The sequence below is a fragment of the Esox lucius genome, chromosome 7, assembly GCF_011004845.1.
Source record: "Esox lucius isolate fEsoLuc1 chromosome 7, fEsoLuc1.pri, whole genome shotgun sequence".
NCBI classification, from domain to species: domain Eukaryota; kingdom Metazoa; phylum Chordata; class Actinopteri; order Esociformes; family Esocidae; genus Esox; species Esox lucius.
In genome coordinates this window covers 39,119,136-39,138,853 of record NC_047575.1, presented here as the reverse complement: position 1 = coordinate 39,138,853, position 19,718 = coordinate 39,119,136, and the positions used below count along the sequence as shown (strand labels likewise).

At 42.2% G+C, this 19,718-nt stretch overlaps 1 protein-coding gene across 1 annotated transcript in view; it reads right to left on the bottom strand.

Annotated features, from left to right (window-relative positions):
- frem2a (FRAS1 related extracellular matrix 2a) overlaps positions 1-19,718 on the bottom strand; it is a 114,668-nt gene that overhangs the window by 43,334 nt on the left and 51,616 nt on the right. Inside the window, exon 5 of the mRNA XM_029121246.2 lies at positions 5,367-5,597. Coding sequence (XP_028977079.2) covers positions 5,367-5,597 — 231 coding nt within the window. The remainder of the gene's footprint in view (positions 1-5,366; positions 5,598-19,718) is intronic.

Below are 19,718 nucleotides of genomic sequence, written 5' to 3'. Positions count from 1 at the left end.
TAGCCTATGTTATCCAAGGCCGATACAGCATGCTTTTGCCGGTCCCCCCAGGATTTATAAAGTCTGTGATTGAATATTTGCAGTACACAGTTTCACTACAAATATACAGCTTAATATCCTTTCATCTATCCACACAACAGAAAAAGACCTTTTCATGAAAATGTGACAAATCTATCCAATAATTCCATGCAACAACGTCATGATTGTTGCAGCAAAATCCAGACTTCTAGCCTGCGGATATCTACACCAAACCTCTGAGGAATCCTGTACAGACCACTGAGTGGCAGAAAGCCATTTGTATTTTTAACATTTTATAACACTTTTATATTAGCAATAAGGCCCCACTGGGATTTGTGGTATCTGGCCAACAATAATCGACTCCCCATATTTTCTTGTCTAAAAACAGCCGTTAGCTGTGGTACTGCAACAAGGCACGAAGGAGTGTCGTCTATTGCCGATATACTTAAATGTACACTAGGGGAAGAAAAAACACACAATATAAAGCCCAAAGTATCCCAGAAGCTTTAAGAGAAAAGGAGTAAAACTATGGAAATATGGCTGGCCTTAACCTATAGACTATAAAGGAATGAGCTAGCATTTCAGCAATTAAGGAACCAATCCCCTGACTCTTAAGGGTGAGGTTAAAAGCTAACCGGGAGACTGACAAAGGCAGTCAGGGTGATGCAAGGTTAACACAACATGCCATACACTTGAGAGAGATTATCCAGCCACTCCACTATCAAGGACTCCAAGCTAGTGTCCTGGCAATTACGTGAAGCTTCTGTGCCATATATTTATGTATTTTAAACTGATATATGCACATTTATGTGTACTGATTATATATTTAAATGTGTGCCACATACATGGATACAATGATTATTACATATGTCTCTTAGGTGATATCTAAAAACACATGACATAATATACCAGTAGTTAATAGATATATGTTCCTTATATGTTGCAATACATAAACAAATGTTAGCATACATGTGACATATTATTACAATACTTATTACATGTATATCCCTTACAAGGTGAAATACATGTTAACATAATATGCTTGCATATGTTTGACTTATTACATGGGTTATTATGTATGTATATATATATATATATATATATATATATATATATATATATATATATATATATATATATATATGTCCCTTAGATATTACAATAAATGTTGACATATCTGTCTGAGAAATAATTCCTTCCACACGATTGCGCATTTTTATTTAATGTACTCGCTCTAACACCTTATTTACCTCATTTAAATTGACAACTAGCCTATAGTACAACAAATGAGAATTATACCTTATTTGTGAGATTTCAATGTTATATTCAGTACTCAGTATGTGATGAATATTTGAGGTGTGGAATGTATATAAATATTTGCTCATATCTTGTTTAAATGTATGTCAGACTTAACTATATAAATAACATATAAGATCATGTATTTTAAAATATATGTAAAGTCTTTTAATGTATGTGGCAACATATTAGATTTCCATATGCGAGTCCTAATCATTACTGAAAGTTGTCCTAGGTTATTATAGTTTGTCTTTAGAAGGAGTGGTTTATTGCACCAAACACCTCCCAATTAGAGGAACTCCTAGGAGGGGTTTAATACTGGCTAGCTAGTGCACAGAAACAGTCACTGTTTGAGCAAGGCTAATGAAGCAGGCCCTCATTTTCGAGCAGCTAGTCTGGATAGAAAACCTAACGTTAAGTTCCCTTAAATAACAAACAAGGAAAGCATCTCGATTTTCGGCATAGCCTCCATAGAGACTAGCGACAAGCTAACAGTCAGAGAACCAACAGACGTTGTATTGATCGTTAGAGAAGCTAGCGCAGCGCTAACAACATACACAGATAAAGCTTCTCCAGGCCATTAGAAGCAACCGTGCATCTCTCGGTCTTTCTACATATCGTACTCCTTCTCACCCTCACTTTTCTCTCTCTGACTCGCTTTCTTTTTTTTGTTTCTTTCTCTCTCCCTTTCTCTCTCTTTGTCACATTACGTCGTCCCATGGGGCTGCAGAGACAACAAACCAGGCCCAAACAACTCAGGCCGTAATGAACCCACAGGGGAAGAGGAGGAAGGAGAGAGAATGAGAAAGGAGGCAAGGAGAGAGAGAGTATTAGAGAGAGGGAGGAAGAGAGCCATACATTTAATAGAAAAAAGGAGAGAAGTTTGAGGACATTGCAACGGAACTGTGTTTTTATTGCCACACATTTATAATCTACTGTACACAGAGAGGGCAATGCACAAAAACCCACACAATGCAGCGTTCTAAAAACACTGACATTTTTCTCTGGCTGTGAGGAAATAAAATGCCATTAACTTCTAATGTGTTGTTTTATGTTGTTGTCTGGGTAGGCCTCTGTGGTAGAAACATCATATCAGGTCAGAGAAAAATATAAAGTGGTGTTAAACTCAAAGCTCTAGAATCTAACCAGGATTACTATTACCTACAACACCTGCATTAGCCTAATGAACCATAATGTAAACCAGATTAACATTACATACAAAACCTACATTAGCCTAATGAACCATAACATAAACAAGATTACTATTACTTACAACACCTGCATTAGCCTAATGAACCATAATGTAAACCAGATTAACATTACATACAAAACCTACATTAGCCTAATGAACCATAACATAAACAAGATTACTATTCTTACAACACCTGCATTAGCCTAATGAACCATAATGTAAACCAGATTAACATTACATACAAAACCTACATTAGCCTAATGAACCATAACATAAACAAGATTACTATTACTTACAACACCTGCATTAGCCTAATGAACCATAATGTAAACCAGATTAACATTACATACAAAACCCACATTAGCCTAATGAACCATAACATAAACAAGATTACTATTACTTACAACACCTGCATTAGCCTAATGAACCATAATGTAAACCAGATTAACATTACATACAAAACCTACATTAGCCTAATGAATCATAACATAAACAAGATTACTATTCTTACAACACCTGCATTAGCCTAATGAACCATAATGTAAACCAGATTAACATTACATAAAAAACCCACATTAGCCTAATGAACCATAACATAAACAAGATTACTATTACCTACAACACCTGCATTAGCCCAATGAACCAGAATCCAAAGAAGATTAGCATTACCTACAACACCTGCTTTTCCCTAATGAATTGTAATTGGCATTGTAAAACTGGTGGGTGGAGATATGGGAGGAGATAGTGGAGTACAGGCTGATTGCAGTAACTGCTGGGTGCAGATAAACATCAGATCACCTGGTGTATAAACTGATCTTAGATCATCGGAGGCCTATACTACGAAGCAAGTTCAATATGACAAGGATTTATTTTCATCTTCTGGCTTCACTAAGCCTAACAACCGAAATCCCTCATAAGCAGTGTCAACAGTGGTTATCAATTTGTTAAATCAACCCAGGTTTTCCCAATCTAGTAATGTGCGTGTTCACATGAAAAGGGCCGTGTTTACACCTATGACCAATTGCAAACAAGTCTACTAGAGCCACATATTTCATTCTAGAGGAGCAAATTAGAATTTTAGAGAAATATGAAGAATATATAAATATACAGCCTATAAATATATAACACTATAAAAGCAACACAGTTGCTGCTGCCGAAAGCAGATAGGAAAGCTGGCAAAGAACTGCCGACTGTGTAAATGCGTAAGTCCCACGGCTTATCAGTATAATTGCCCCATCATTACAGTACAACACGACTATAATTACAATTGTACCCTCCATTGAATTAGTGTTCTGCTTAGATGAATTCTTATGGCGTGTAAGACAATTTTAGCCATATTCTTTCAGTTGCGCCCCCGGCAGGGTTAAGCGGTCAGGGGAGCAAAAATTTAATAAATATAACAAGTGAAACAGTGAAACATCACAGTGCATTTGAAAGGACTCCATGGTGGGGAGAATAGATGGCCCAACTGTGACACCTGTACTGTGTGAATATTTCTGTATGCGCTAAAAAGGAATTACCTCCAACCATCCAGCCTGCTGCTTATTCTGAAAACACTTGGTGCAATGTACCAGTATGACCAAAACAACGACTATCCTTATTTCACCTTTACCTGAACGCTGATGCTGTGGAGTGACTTGCCTTAATTCTCACCCAGCGACGCTGTAACCAGAATATAGGTGCAAACTACAGCGCCGACCACTCATAGGGGAGCCCTATGAAAGGCGTAGGCTACAGCCGTAAAGGTCATAGGGTCTACATTATGTATAGATAGAAGTAGTCAGTGTAATTTATTTTCTACCTGCTATTTCATAAAAGCCCTCTTTAATAGACTGCGTTGGCAAGTGGCCTGGGAACACAACAAATGTATCAAGCAACTCTTCTAGAGCAAGAACCACCTTGCGAATTGTGCGGGATGTTCTCAGCATCACCCACAGCACACATAAAACTACCTGTTGCAAAAAAAGAATAATGCATAGAGTCTGTGGAACTGCAAGCGCACCACTTTGATGTGTTCCACTGGAAACATACCGCTCAGGAAGCTGACAAAGATACGTAATTCCTTCCGCTGAGAATCTATATATCCCATAAAGGTACTCATCAAAGAAAGCCAATAGGTTTTGTTGGTGTCTAAATATTCTTGCTTTTCTAAGAGACCCTCTCATTATCCATGTGCCAAGGGATCTTAGAAGAATGGTGATGCCATTTACAATAAAGAACTGATTGGTCAGTAGGCGGTGCTTATGTACGTGTTAATCTGTTATCTGAAATATAACCTGCTCCGGAGCAGGTTAGGTGTGCAGCATAAGTTACCGGGTTACATCGCCATGGTAACATCATGAACCATCATCGTGGCACTGACAACCTAGGGTTCAACCCTACAGTTCTCTAACCCAAAATGTTTTGTAGTATAGGCCTCTGGGGTGTAAACTGTTCTTAGATCACCAGGTGTATAAACTGATCTTAGATTATCAGGTGTGTAAACTGATCTTAGATCATCAGGTGTGTTAACCCATTTTAGATCAGTACTGATCTTAGATCACCAGGTGTGTAAACTGATCTTAGATCGCCAGGTGTGTAAACTGATCTTAGATTGCCAGGTGTGTAAACTGATCTTAGATCATCAGGTGTGTAAACTGATCTTAGATCATCAGGTGTGTTAACCCATTTTAGATCAGTACTGATCTTAGATCACCAGGTGTGTAAACTAATCTTAGATCGCCAGGTGTGTAAACTGATCTTAGATCGCCAGGTGTGTAAACTGATCTTAGATCATCAGGTGTGTAAACTGATCTTAGATCATCAGATGTGTTAACACATTTTAGATCAGTACTGATCTTAGATCACCAGGTGTACTAACCGTCTGCCGGGTCCAATATTTCCACAGTGGCGGCTGAAGGGAACTCCAATGCTCCCATTGCAGGTTCAGAAAGAAGTATCTGGAAGGTTTCGGACTGCTCAAAGGTCCCATCGGCCAGGATCCTTACACGCCACGTGGCCCGGGCCTGGCCTGGGTTAAACTGCACCTGTCTCTGAGAGCGACCCTGAAAGTCCAGGTCTTTCTCTGCACTGCCATCCTGAGTTCTGATGCCTTTAAAGAGAGGGGGTGGGAGAGGTGGGAAATAGAGAGAGGAAGGTGGGAAACAGAGAGAGAGAGAAAGGAACAGAGACACGAGAGAGATGGATTAAAAAAAGGGGAGATAGATAAATTGGAAGAAGTGACACAGAAAAGTGAGATGGAGAGAAAGAGCATTATATAAGGATTTATTCACAGTCACACTACATGTTGCAGTTTTCATTAACATGGAACATGGTGGAGAGAAAGAAGAAAACGAGGTGCATTTTCTCTCCCTCTCGCTCTCTACCTCCATCTCTATTGGAGCCACAGGGAAGCAAAGGATGGGTCTACATTTGAAGTGTTTCACCTTACCGAGATTACACATATATTTCCCCTGGGTGTTTGTTTGTGTGTGTGTGTGTTTGTGTGTGTACAAACTAGCTGGCATAATGAATGGTCTATAGAGAAGCAGCATGGAACATCCACCCACACACCCACTCACACACACACACACACACACACACACACACACACACGTCCCATCCTAGCCACAGGATACTAAACACTGGCGTCATTTTGTGTTCATTGTTTTTACCAATAATATTTTAGCAGTCATCAGCAGGATATAAACAACAAACAAATCAGCATGGTTTTGTTGAATACATTAATTACTCTAAATATACTTCCTATCTGTACGGTGAGTGGTGACGTTAATTTAGCAAGCTATAATTACAATGGCGTAGCTGATTAAAACAAACAATTCACTTGGTAAAAATAAAAGGAATATAAAATGTTTTGTTTACAAGAAACTTATTCTACAGTATCTGAGGAAGCTGGGTGGAAAACAGAATGGGGGGCATACCCCCGTGTCACGGCCAAACAGAATGGGGGGCATACCCCCGTGTCACGGCCAAACAGAATGGGGGGCATACTCCCGTGTCGCGGCCAAACAGAATGGGGGGCATACACCTGTGTCATGGCCAAACAGAATGGGGGCATACACCTGTGTCACGGCCAAACAGAATGGGGGGCATACACCCGTGTCACGGCCAAACAGAATGGGGGGCATACACCCGTGTCACGGCCAAACAGAATGGGGGGCATACCCCCGTGTCGCGGCCAAACAGAATGGGGGGCATACTCCCGTGTCGCGGCCAAACAGAATGGGGGGCATACCCCCGTGTCACGGCCAAACAGAATGGGGGGCATACACCTGTGTCATGGCCAAACAGAATGGGGGCATACACCTGTGTCACGGCCAAACAGAATGGGGGCATACACCTGTGTCACGGCCAAACAGAATGGGGGCATACACCTGTGTCACGGCCAAAGGAATTCAAAAAGGATGATGATAATGAGAAACAAAAATGAGCACTTAAATGGGCACTTACATCGAGACCCGATGTGTTATTTAAGCGTTCCGTTAATTCTTTTGAGCAGTGTATATTGATGGTTTTGGTCATAGTGTTGTGGTCCATAGTGGTCACTGGAGGTCACGCACTAGGGGGATCTTGGTGTTGGTGGACAACTTAAAGGGACAGTACACACATCTGACTTGGTGTTCCTGGTGGTGGACAACTTAAAGGGACAGTACACACATCTGACTTGGTGTTCCTGGTGGTGGACAACTTAAAGGGACAGTACACACATCTGACTTGGTGTTCCTGGTGGTGGACAACTTAAAGGGACAGTACACACATCTGACTTGGTGTTCCTGGTGGTGGACAACTTAAAGGGACAGTACACACATCTGACTTGGTGTTCCTGGTGGTGGACAACTTAAAGGGACAGTACACACATCTGACTTGGTGTTCCTGGTGGTGGACAACTTAAAGGGGACAGTACACACACTGACTAGTAAATAAAGCATACATACACTAAGGAACAATAATATCGATATGGGGATATGGAGCAGGCGCGCACACACACACACACACACAACATTTTGGGCTGGTTTGGGGTTCGCAGTTTGGGCTATCTGGGGTGAATCAACCTTAAAGCTTTTGATCTCTACAACTTCAAGTGACTCTTCCAACAGTTTCACACACCCAACCACACACACAAACACACCTGTTGGTTTTACTATTAAAGGGATAGTTTGTCCAAAATTCATATTTTCATATTAAGTTCACTTAACAAGAGATCATCCAGAAAGCCCATAGAGTCATTTTTTCAAACAATCCATTATTAAGCTCTGTCCCAGTCTGTAATTAGCATTGTTAATATTGTCCACATTCATGAATGGAAACGTTTCATACCGCTATTACAAAGCTGCATTGCAAGCGGAAAACTACTCCAAAACACTTAAAACACCATTCTGTAATCTGTTGTGATAGCATTGATTTTTTAAACTGTACACCGACGAAACAGCCAGCAGAATTGGCTGAATTCAAACTGGCACTGGCAAACTATTTCCTATAGCCACCATACATAGTATCTGTTCTTTGGCAGTGATGTAACTGAGGTGAGCATGACATTTAACCTTAACAAGCTATGTGACGATAGGTTGCCTAGCTTTTTAAAATTGCTGCTAGTTTACATGTATGTACAGTTGTGCTCATACTCAAGTTTGCATACCCTGGCAGAAATAGTGAAATTATGGCATTGAATTTGAAAATATGACTGATCATGCAAAAAAAAGAGGAAAAAAAAATAAGGATATTGATCATATGATACATTTATTATTACATAGTTGATTGGCTCCATTTTAAATCACAACTATAATAGAAATCACCCAAATGGACCTAAACAAGTTTACATACCCTTGAATGTTTGGCCTTGTAACAGACATACAAGGTGACACACACAGGTGAAAATGGCAATTAAAGGTGAATTTCCTAAACCTGCAGCTTTTTAAATTGCAATTAGTGTCTGTGTATGAATAGTCAATGAGTTTGATAGCTCTCACGTGGATGCAATGAGCAGGCTAGATACTCAGTCATGGGGAGCAGAAAAGAACTGTCAAAAGACCTGCGTAACAAGGTAATGGAACATTCCAAAGATGGAAAAGGATATATAAAGATATCCAAAGCCTTGCAAATGCCAGTCAGTAATGTTCAATCACTTATTAAGTAGTGGAAAATTTGGGGATCTCTTGATACCAAGCCAAGGTCAGGTAGACCAAGAAAGATTTAAGCCGAAACTGCCAGAAGAATTGTTAGGGGTACAAAGAAAAACCCACAGGTAACCTCAGTAAAAATACAGGCAGCTCTGGAAAAAGACGGTGTGGTTGTTTCAAGGTAGTTTCACAATATGACGATACTTGAACAAAAATGAGCTGCATGGTCAAGTTGCCAGAAAGAAGCCTTTACTGCGCCAATGCCACAAAAAAGCCTGGTTACAATATGCCTGACAACACCTTGACAGCTTCTGGCACACTGTAATTTGGAACGATGAGACCAAAATAAAGCTTTATGGTCACAACCATAAGCGCTATGTTTGGAGAGGGGTCAACAAGGCCTATATTGAACAGAATACCATCCCCACTGTGAAGCATGGTGGTGGCTCACTGATGTTTTGGGGATGTGTGAGTTCTAAAGGTATGGGGAATCTTATGGAAATTGATGGCAAGATGAATGCAGCATGTTATCAGAAAATAGTGTCAGACAACTTACATTCTTCTGCACGAAATCTGCGCATGGCACGCTCTTGGACTTTCCAGCACGACAATGACCCTAAGCACAAGGCCAAGTTGACCCTCCAGTGGTTACAGCAGAAAAAGGTGAAGTCACATGACACCGGGGAGGGAAAATGGCTAATTGGGCCCAATTTGGACATTTTCACTTAGGGGTGTACTCACTTTTGTTGCCAGCGGTTTAGACATTAATGGCCATGTGTTGTGTTATTTTGAGGGGACAGCAAATGTACATTGTTATACAAGCTGTACACTCACTATTTTAAATTGTAGCAAAGTGTCATTTCTTCAGTGTTGTCACATGAAACGATATAGTAAAATATTTGCAAAAATGCGAGGGGTATACTCACTTTTGTGAGATACTGTATGTATTTTCTTTTCCCTCTCAAGCAAATAAAGTTTGACTGTTTGAGGTGAATATCAAAGACAAAATAGGTAACTTGCTTTCCAGCTAGCGAACACAGGAAGTACCAGATTATTTGAAATGAGAATTATATTATGAAAGTAAAAACTTTATCATGTTCTTTGAGGTAAACAACACCACTTACTCTTAGTTTGGAGTATTTTAGAGTAGTTTTCTGCTTGCAATGCAGCTTTCTGATAGGGGTATGTACGGTTTCCATTCATGAATTTGTACAATGCTAATTACTGACTGAGACAGAGCTGAATAATGGATTGGGTTAAAAAATAACTATGTGCCTGAATGACCAAATAGGGGTAAGGGGACTGTCACCAAACTATGATTTTTGGACGAACTATCCTAAATCTAATCAGTAATGCCGAAAAGTAACTCCAACACCATGCCCTATAGTTTTACCGCAAAGCCAGACATTTTTTCATGATTTTACCATCTCTGCGTTGACATTTGAGCCCCCCCCCCCCCGACACACACACACACATACACACAAACAATACCTATCTATCTCAGAAAATGGTAAAGTTGGAAGGTCTGCTTCTCATTTGTGTTCAGTTCTATACAGTATCAACCAAAAACAGATCAGCAACAAATCACAAAATTAAAGAACCATCAGAAGTCATAAACGGTGGGGAGATTAAGGTAAAAATAGGTAATAAAAATCATTCCTTTTTCCGAAATGTTAAAATGTCAGATGTGAAGTTTGCTTTTTTTGCACATTCTCCCTCAGAGAGTAGGGTCACGGTTAGGGGACAAGCCATTATTGACGCTGAATTCTGGTGACATTTCCGTAGAGCAAAAGCTAAGTGTTGAGTACCCAAATCCCCACACTGAAAAAATCATTATAATCTTGGGGCGTGAATTCTTGTCAAATCTTACTTCAATAAATGGTATTATTATGTGCTGTATTTGTATAGCTCAGTTTGCTCAAACTCTAGTTATGTATTCTGCTTGCTGGAAATGCAAATAGTTGAAGAAAGGTTTTACATTAGATCTGCCAGATTACATTTAGCTTCATGGTAAATGTCATTTAGAAAAAAAATACATATATTATTCAGGCATTTTTTTAAATAGATAAAGAGAAGTAGGTCAGGTTGGAAACCCCCGCTACAGCAGTACATGTGCACTACTAAGACCACTAGACCATCCCAGGCCACAGGGTGAATTGTTACCCCCGGAGACAGTGCAGAAAGTGAGATACCCGACTCAACACCTGCGATTAATTATTTGATCATGACAGGGCCACTCTGGGAAGACATTCAACTTTGGTCTGTTTAGTGCCCCACCCTGACCAGAAGAAATTAGCCAGCGAAATCTCTACCTTTGGGGCAACTTCAAAGTGGGGTTGGGGCGAAGAGGAAAGTGAGAGCCATGCGTTGGGATGAAGAAAGGCAGAGCCGTGCTTTGGGATGAACAATGTCATATTTGTGCATTGGGATGAAGAAAGGCAGAGCCGTGCTTTGGGATGAAGAATGTCATATTTGTGCATTGGGATGAAGAATGTCAGAGCCGTGTGTTGGGATGGCCAGGGCCCTGGAACATGATCATAATACTTACTAAAGAGAGAAAATATTTTTGTGTTTAAATAATAATTCAGACAATCTATTTCCTAGCAACAGTGCACGAAATCCTGTATTTCTTGCTTTTTGGAGTTTCAACCTGCTAAAATGGGCTTTATTTTGAATAAAATTATGACATTTTGTATTTGTGGGGCCTCTTGAACATACAGTCTTTAGAGAACCGAAATTCAAAAGACTTAGTGGTTCCAAACAAATTCGCTCGCGGGCCAATTTTGGCCATGTTGCCGACTAGTGGATTAGAGGACCACAAAGGAAGCATAAGCGTTGCTTCTTGCTACTCCTGGATCAGCCTTCATCCACTCAAATCCTGAATTCAAATTAGTCTAAGTCGCCGTTAGTGATGACAGATCAGTTATTCGAGGGACATTACAATCTACTGTATGGCTACCAATAATGAGTCTTGCTTAGGCACCTGAATCTTATTACACAAACTTCTAAACAGTACACACGTTCTCAAATGTCATGCATCAGCAGCCCCTTCGACCACATCTACACGTACAGTTAGGTCTGGAAATAAGTGGACGCTGACAAAAGTTTAGTTATTTTGGCTGTTTACCAAGTTACAGTTAAATAATGAATATGGGCTTAAAGTGCAGTCTCTCAGCTTTAATTTGAAGGCATTCACATCCAAATTGGATGGAGGGTTTAGGAATTACAGCTCTTTAATATGTAGCCCCCTCTTTTTCAAGGGACCAAAAGTAATTAGAAGATTTACTAAAAAGCTGTTTCATGGACAGGTTTGCTCTATTCCTTTATTATTTCTTTATCAATTAAGCAGGATTAAATGTCTGGAGTTGATTCCAGGTGTGGCATTAACATTTGGAAGCTGTTGCTGAGAACCCACCACATGTAGTCAAAGGAGTGCTCAATGCAAGAGAAACAGGTCTTCCTTAGGCTGCAAAAAATTTTATCCATCAGAGAGATAGCAGGAACATTAGGAGTGGATAAATCAATAGTTTGGTACATTCTGAGAAAAAAAGAACGCACAAGAGAGCTCTGCACCACAAAAAAGGCCTGGATGTTGAACAGTGCTTCACTTTACAGATGGACAATGACCCAAAACAAACTGCGAAAGCAACCCAGGAGATTTTTTAAGGCAAAGTGGATTATTCAGTAATGGCAGAGTCAATCACCTGATCTCAACCTGATCGAGCATGCATTTCACTTGCTGAAGACAAAACTTAAGGCAGAAAGGCCCACAAACAAAACACAACCGAAGAGAGCTGAAATAAAGGCCTGGCAAAGCATCACAAAGGAGGAAACAAAACCTTTGGTGATGTCCATACGTTCCAGACTTCAACAAACTATTAAAAATGTTGTAATTGTTGAAAATTGTTGTAATTCCTAAACATTTCATACAATATTTTTATTCAACCCCTTGAATTACAGCTGAAAGTCTGCACTTCAATTGCATCTCGGTTGTTTCATTTCAAATCCATTGTGGGGGTGTACAGAGACAGTATTGTGAAAATTGTGTCAGTGTCCAAATATTTCCAGACGTAACTGTATGTGAGGTGTTCTGCTGGACTTCATTCTAGCAACTTGAAAGTGAGTTCAAAGTCCAAGACCAACCACATGTATAGTCCACATTTGACAGAAAGCTAGTTTGGGAAAAAAGCTTCTGAAAAATTGCTATTATTTCTATACTAAATACAGCTGTCACACACTGCTTTTAAATATCCCTTTCATTCTTTTTAGCATAGCAGGATACCTCTTAGGCTTCAGCCTTCCACTTTGGTGAACAGTGGTAAAGGACTGAGTGAACATAGCGGGACAGACCCTAATTATGAACAAGCTAAAGTATCCAGAAACAAAGAAAAAAACGTCATTCTTCGGAATGGTTTTAAAACCTCTCCCCGAGACCCCTGAGAGTTTTCAAATTTTATGGTGTGTGGATAAACCAGCTTGTCTACAGTAACTGTTCAAGAGCTGCGATCATTACCTGACAAACTCAATCAGGGGGCTAATCTTGGTCCTGTAATGTCACACCAATTTTTTATATAGAAAGATAGATTATAAATATATATTTCTTTAATTTTCAAAAGCACACTCTAAAAGGGGTAGTAAGGTTAACTTGTCTGTTCTTGAAGTGGTAACGTAATTTTGGTTGAAAATGTGTCTTTGTTCCATAATTGAAAGGTAAAACCTGTGTGGGTGGGTTCGTGTAGATGACTTTATCAGATCACAGCGTTTGAGTTACCAAGATTTCTAGAACCAAGGTTTGCTTGTGGCCACTATCTTACAGAATTGCTTCAAATGTGAACTATGTTCTGGCCAACACTGCCCACCTAAAGCCCCCCTCAGTATTTCTACATGGTTAAGCCTTGGGCTTTACCAGCCATGCCATGATGTTTATTTTAGAGCTATTTACTCTATATCATTGTTTCCCAATCCTGGTCCTCGAAACCCAAAGGGGTGCACGTTTGTTTTTGCGCTAGCACTCACAAACCTGTTTCAAATGTATCCCTTACCACTTAGGCAGCTGATTGACGTAATCAACCTATCAAGTCTTTAATTTGAAACAGGTGTGTGAGTGCCAGGGCAAAAACAAAAACGTGCACCCCTTTGGGTCCCGAGGACCAGGATTGGGAAACACTGCTTTGTATCATTTTCTTGTCAAGATACATTCTCAGTTCAGCTTCATCATTTCAGCTTCATCATTTATGATTGACTCATTCATGAAAAACTGTCTGCAACGCACCTGCCACCATGGTTTATGGTTGGTGTGTTGTTCTTTTCAAAGCCAGAATTTTGTTTTGACAACATTTAGTTAAAAATAAGCAATAAGGAAATATACATTTTATAGTAACTGCCCTTTTCTGACTTGCAACTTTTTCCACGTTTCAAAAGGGCTGGGACAGGGTCATCAAAATACTGGAAAAGTTGTGTAATACTAAAAAGATAACCTGGTGGAACATCTCACAACTAATTAGGTTAATTGGCAAAAGGTCAGTAACATGATACATGATTGGGTATAAAAAGAGCAAACCAAAGAGAATGAGTCTTTCAGAAGTAAAGATGGGGAGGGGTTCACCACTGTGAAAGAAATCCAGAAACGCAGCCACGTTCTGTGCGCATTTGAGATGGACTGAGGCGAAGTGGAAAACTGTCCTGTGGTGTGACAAATCAAAATGTAAAAATATTTTTGCGAATCATGGACACCGCATCCTCCGGCCTAAAAAGGAACATGGCCATCTGGCTTGTTATGAGTGCAGTTAAAAATTGAAAATCCATGATGGTATGGGGGTGCACACGGCATGGGTGACTTGCACATGAAGGCACCATTAATGCACAACAATATCTACAGGATTTGAAGCAACATAAGCTGCCTTCCAGACAATGTCTTTTTCAGTGTAGGCCTTGCTTATTTCAGTAAGACTATGCCAAACCACATTCTGCTCATTCATTCAACAGCGTGGCTCCGTAGCAAAAGAGACCAGGTGCTAAACTGCCTTGCATGCAGTACAGACCTGTCAACATTTGGTACATTATGAAACCAGAAATACGACAAAGGAGACCCTGAACTGCTGAGCAGTTGAAATCCTATATCAAGCAAGAAACTACAGCAATTGGTATCAGTTCCCAAACACTTACAGAGTGTTGTTGAAATAAGAGGTGATTCAACACAGTAATAAACATGCACCTATCCCAAATGACTGAATCAAATTCAAAAGGGGTATACATTTCTGCCCCCCTCCCCCCAAAAAAAACATGTTGTTTTAGTACTATGTTAAATACAGGGATAAATGATCTGCACATCATTGCATTCTGTTTTTATTTTCATGTTATGCAGTGTCCCAACCTTTTTGGAAATGCGGTTGTACAATGAAAGAACCGAGATGGAACACAAAAAAAGAAAACGCTTCAAAGAAATAAATAGGCCTCGGAAAGGAGAGAAACGGAACACTGATTTCTCGCTCCATTCCAACTCTCTCTCCGTTCCATTTCTGTCTCTGTGGGGGGTCTCCTCACCGATAGCAGCGGAGGTGGGGGATGAAGGGAAGGAGGAAATGTGTGAAGGTAGAAGGAGAAGTAGAAAGAAAAAAATACTTCAAGGGAGGTGGACTGGAAGGTAAAGAGGAGGGAGGGAGGGAGGGAGGGAGGGAGGGAGGGAGGGAGGGAAAAAAGTGAGTGAACCGAAATAGAAAGAAGAGCCAGCAGGAATGAAGAAGACAAAGATTGTAGAAAACTTATAGGAGATGAGCGCAGGAGGAAGAAGGAGCAGAAGCAATTGAAAAGGTTAGCAAACAAAGAATATGAAGAGAAAGGAAGATGAGATGGGCCCTTTGCCCCAGCAGGGTATTAGGTTCGGTTCCCAATGGGGACCAGTAGAAAGAATAATAAAAACATTGTGTGCACTCACTCCTGTCTTGTCAGTCTAGAGGAGAGGAGGGTTAAACAAATTTAGTTTTTAGGCAACTATTGGAGGAAAGAGTGAGGAGAAGAGAGATAGGGGAAGAGAGGAGAGAAAGAGGAGAGAGCAGACAAGGGATGGGAAGTTGAGGAATGGGAAGAGAGCGTGATGAGAGGACATACAGGAGGTACACGGCCTTCCTTCTCGTCGACCTGCTTGCCATCTCACTCACTCGCCTCTCATTCACATGCGTGCGTTTAATTTAATTCTGGCTAAATTAGCTCTTCTTTTCTCCGCCGCGCTGAACACGGCCATCTCGGTTACTCCACCCCGCTTTCGACTACTTTTCTCTGTCTCTCCATCTTCTCATCTCTCCTCTGGCCCCTGCCTAACAAGGTGAATCTCTGGAACGTATTAATATTCTCATCCTCTAAGTCCTCGATGTCCTGTTGTGAAACATAGGACGTCTTTTACAGACTGCAGTCTCTACAACATGAAGAAGATAGGATCTCTATAGAAGCGATTGACTGGAGGCAGTCCAATTATAGCCTCTCCTCCTCCCATTCTATCTCACTCTCTTCCTCCCGTTCTCTCTTCCTCTCCTCCTCCCGTTCTCTCTTCCTCTCCTCCTCCCGTTCTCTCTCGCGCTCCTCCTCCCGTTCTCTCTCCCTCTCTGTGTCTCTCTCTCTCTCTCTCTCATCAGCTCCCTACTTTTCTCCTTCTGTTTCTCTCACCCAATCCCCTCCTTCTCCCTCTTCTTCCCCGTTCCTGTAACCCTCTCATTAATGCATCTCTCAACTGGAGGCCATCCAGTGACCCTTCTTGCCATTCTACTTCCAACCTCACTGCTTCTATCATTTTGATCTTTCCTCACCCGACCTCTCCACAGGGGGAGGGGGGGCGGTGTGGGGGTCTACAGTAGTTTTAACCATGTCCTCCTCTTCAGTCTCCCTCTTACCCTTCATCTGGCCTGTTGAGACACTTGGCGGTTGCTTTCATGCCGGTTACAGTACGCTACACCCAGACAGGTTTCATCACTGTAAAGCCCAGTGGTACTGATGGAGACACGTATGTGCACACACTTTTTGATTTTTATTGTATTTATACGGCTGAGACCGAGCTGAGTCTCATTTACAGTGGTGCTCTGCAACACAACAACAAACAATAAAAACAAAGATAAGAAAAAGAAAAGATTTTAAAACCAATTTTTAAAAAGCAGGTACAATTAACTGTACAGTTCGACACTTCTTAAAATGTCCTGTGGACACAATATCATTCAACCTAAGGTCATCCTATAGATCATTCCAAGTTTTAGGGTCACAGAATGAGAATGATGTTGTACCTATCTAAGACTTGGCACGAGGTACCTCGAGAATCTTGCGATTGTGTTTGATAACATCTGTTTTTCATTTTGGAGGTAAGATAATTTGGAAGTTTCTGCAGGATGGCTTTATGAACAAACAAGAGAAAGTGTCTTGGCCTCCTGGAATGCAAGAAATCCCAACCAAAAGCAATAAACAGTGAGGGAAAAAAGTATTTGATCCCCTCCTCATTTTGTAAGTTTGCCCACTGACAACGAAATTGTAAGTCTATATTTTTAATGGTCCTCTCCGGGAGCCATCACCTTATCGTGGTGGAGAGGTTTGTGTGTTCCTATGAACCTGAGGGGTGCGTTGTCTGGGCCTTAGTGCTCCTGGTTGGGTTTCCCATGGCAAAGTGGTCTCAGGGTAGGAGCCAGACTAAGAATGGTTCAAAATAAACCAATGAACAAACGAATGTTCAGGAGGAAGCCCGGGGCCCCCGTCTGGAGCCAGCGAGCGCCTGGTGGCTGGGATTGCCACGGAGCCCGGTCGGGCATAGCCCGAAAAAGCAACGTGGCACCCTCCTCTCCATCCTATGGGCCCACCACTCATGGGAGCAACCGCTGGGGTCGGGTGCGTTGCCATATGGTGAAGGCCAGGGGCCTCGACGGACCAGACCCGGGCAGCAGGGGCTGGCTCTGGGGACGTGGAACTCTCTGTGGGGGAAGGAGCCGGAACTTGTGAGGGAGGTGGAGCGCTATCAGTTAGATCTGGTGGGGCTTACATCCACTCACAGTCTCAGTTCTGGAACCGTACTCCTGGATAGGGGTTGGACTTTATTATTCTCTGGAGTTGCCCAGGGTGTGAGGCGCCGGGCGGGGGTTGGGATACTCACAAGCCCCCGGCTGAGTGCTGCTGTGTTGGAGTTTACCCCAGTGGATGAGAGGGTCGCCTCCCTACGCCTAAGGGTTGTGGGGGGGGAATCTCTGACTGTTGTTTGTGCATATGCCCCGAACAGCAGTTCTGAGTATTTGGCCTTCTTGGAGACCCTGAATGGAGTCCTGTATGGGGCTCCAGTAGAGGACTCCATAATTCTGCTGGGGTACGTGGGCAATGATGGAGACACCTGGAGAGGCGTGATAGGGAAGAACAGCCTCCCTGATCTGAACTCGAGTGGTCATTTGTTGTTAGAGTTCTGTGCTAGTCATGGATTATCTATAAGGAACACCATGTTCGAACATAAGGATGCTCATAAGTGTACGTGGTACCAAAGCACCCTAGGCCGAAGGTCGATGATTGATTTTGTGATCGTGTCATCGGATCTGAGACCGCATGTTTTGGACACTCGGGTAAAGAGAGGGGCGGAGCTGTCAACCGATCACCATCTGGTGGTGATTCGGGTCAGGGGGTGGGGGAAGACTCTGGACAGACCGGGAAAACCCAAAAGGGTAGTGCGGGTAAACTGGGAACGTCTGGAAGAGGCCCCCGTCCGAAAGATCTTCAACTAACACCTCCGGCGGAGCTTTTCTGGCATCCCTGTGGAGGTTGGGGGCATTGAACCTGAGTGGTCGATGTTCAAAGCCTCCATTGCCGAAGCTGCGGCGAGGAGCTGTGGTCTAAAGGTCTTAGGTGCATCAAGGGGTAGTAACCCTCGAACACCTTGGTGGACACTGGTGGTCAGGGAAGCCGTCCGACTGAAGAAGGAGGCCTTCCGGGATATGTTATGCCGGAGGACTCAGGAGACGGTTGCAGTTTACCGACAGACCCAAAGGGCTGCGACCTCTGCTGTGAAAGAGGCAAAACAGCGGGTGTGGGAGGAGTTTGGGGAAGCCATGGAGAAGGACTTTCGGTCGGCACCAAGGTGTTTCTGGAAAACTGTCCGCTACCTCAGGAGGGGAAAACTGGGTGGAAACGAGGGGAAAAAGGATGGGACACTGTTGACCTTAAATGAAGAGGTAATTGGGCAATGGAAGGAACACTTTGAGGAACTCCTAAATCCCACTAACACAACCTCTATATTGGAGGCAGAGCTGGAGGCTGATGGGGAAGCATCGTCAATCACCATGGCAGAAATCACTGAGGTAGTCAAACAACTCCACAGTGGCAAAGCTCCAGGGATTGACGAGATCTGTCCAGAAATGTTGAAAGCTCTGGGTGTGGAGGGGATGTCTTGGATGACACGCCTCTTCAACATTGCGTGGGAGTCGGGGAAAGTGCCTAAGGAGTGGTGGACGGGGTGGTGGCTCCCCTGTTCAAAAAGGGGGACCAGAGGGTGTGTGCCAATTACAGGGGTATCACACTTCTCTGTCTGTGACCTTCAGCACTCACTGGACCGGTTCACAGCCAAGTGCGAAGCGGTTGGGATGAGGATTAGCACCTCTAAATCTGAGGCCATGGTTCTCAGCAGGAAACCAATGGAGTGCCTCCTCCGGGTAGGGAATGAGGCGTTACCCCAATTAAAGGAGTTCAAGTATCTCGGGGTCTTGTTCGCGAGTGAGGGGACAATGGAGCGGGAGATTGGCCGGAGAATCGGAGCAGCGGGGGCGGTATTGCATTCACCCTTTTCTGGATTTTGTTGTTGTTATTCTTTCTCTCACTCTTCAAATAAACCTACCATTAAAATTATTGACTGATAATTTTTGTGTCAGTGGGCAAAGGTACAAAATCAAAGACAGAGGTGTATATAAAAGGCTGGGGTGTATATAAAAGACAGTGGTGTGTATGAAAGACAGTGGTGTATATAAAAGACAGTGGTGTGTATGAAAGTCAGTGGTGTATATAAAAGGCTGGGGTGTATATAAAAGACAGTGGTGTGTATGAAAGACAGTGGTGTATATAAAAGACAGTGGTGTATATAAAAGGCTGGGGTG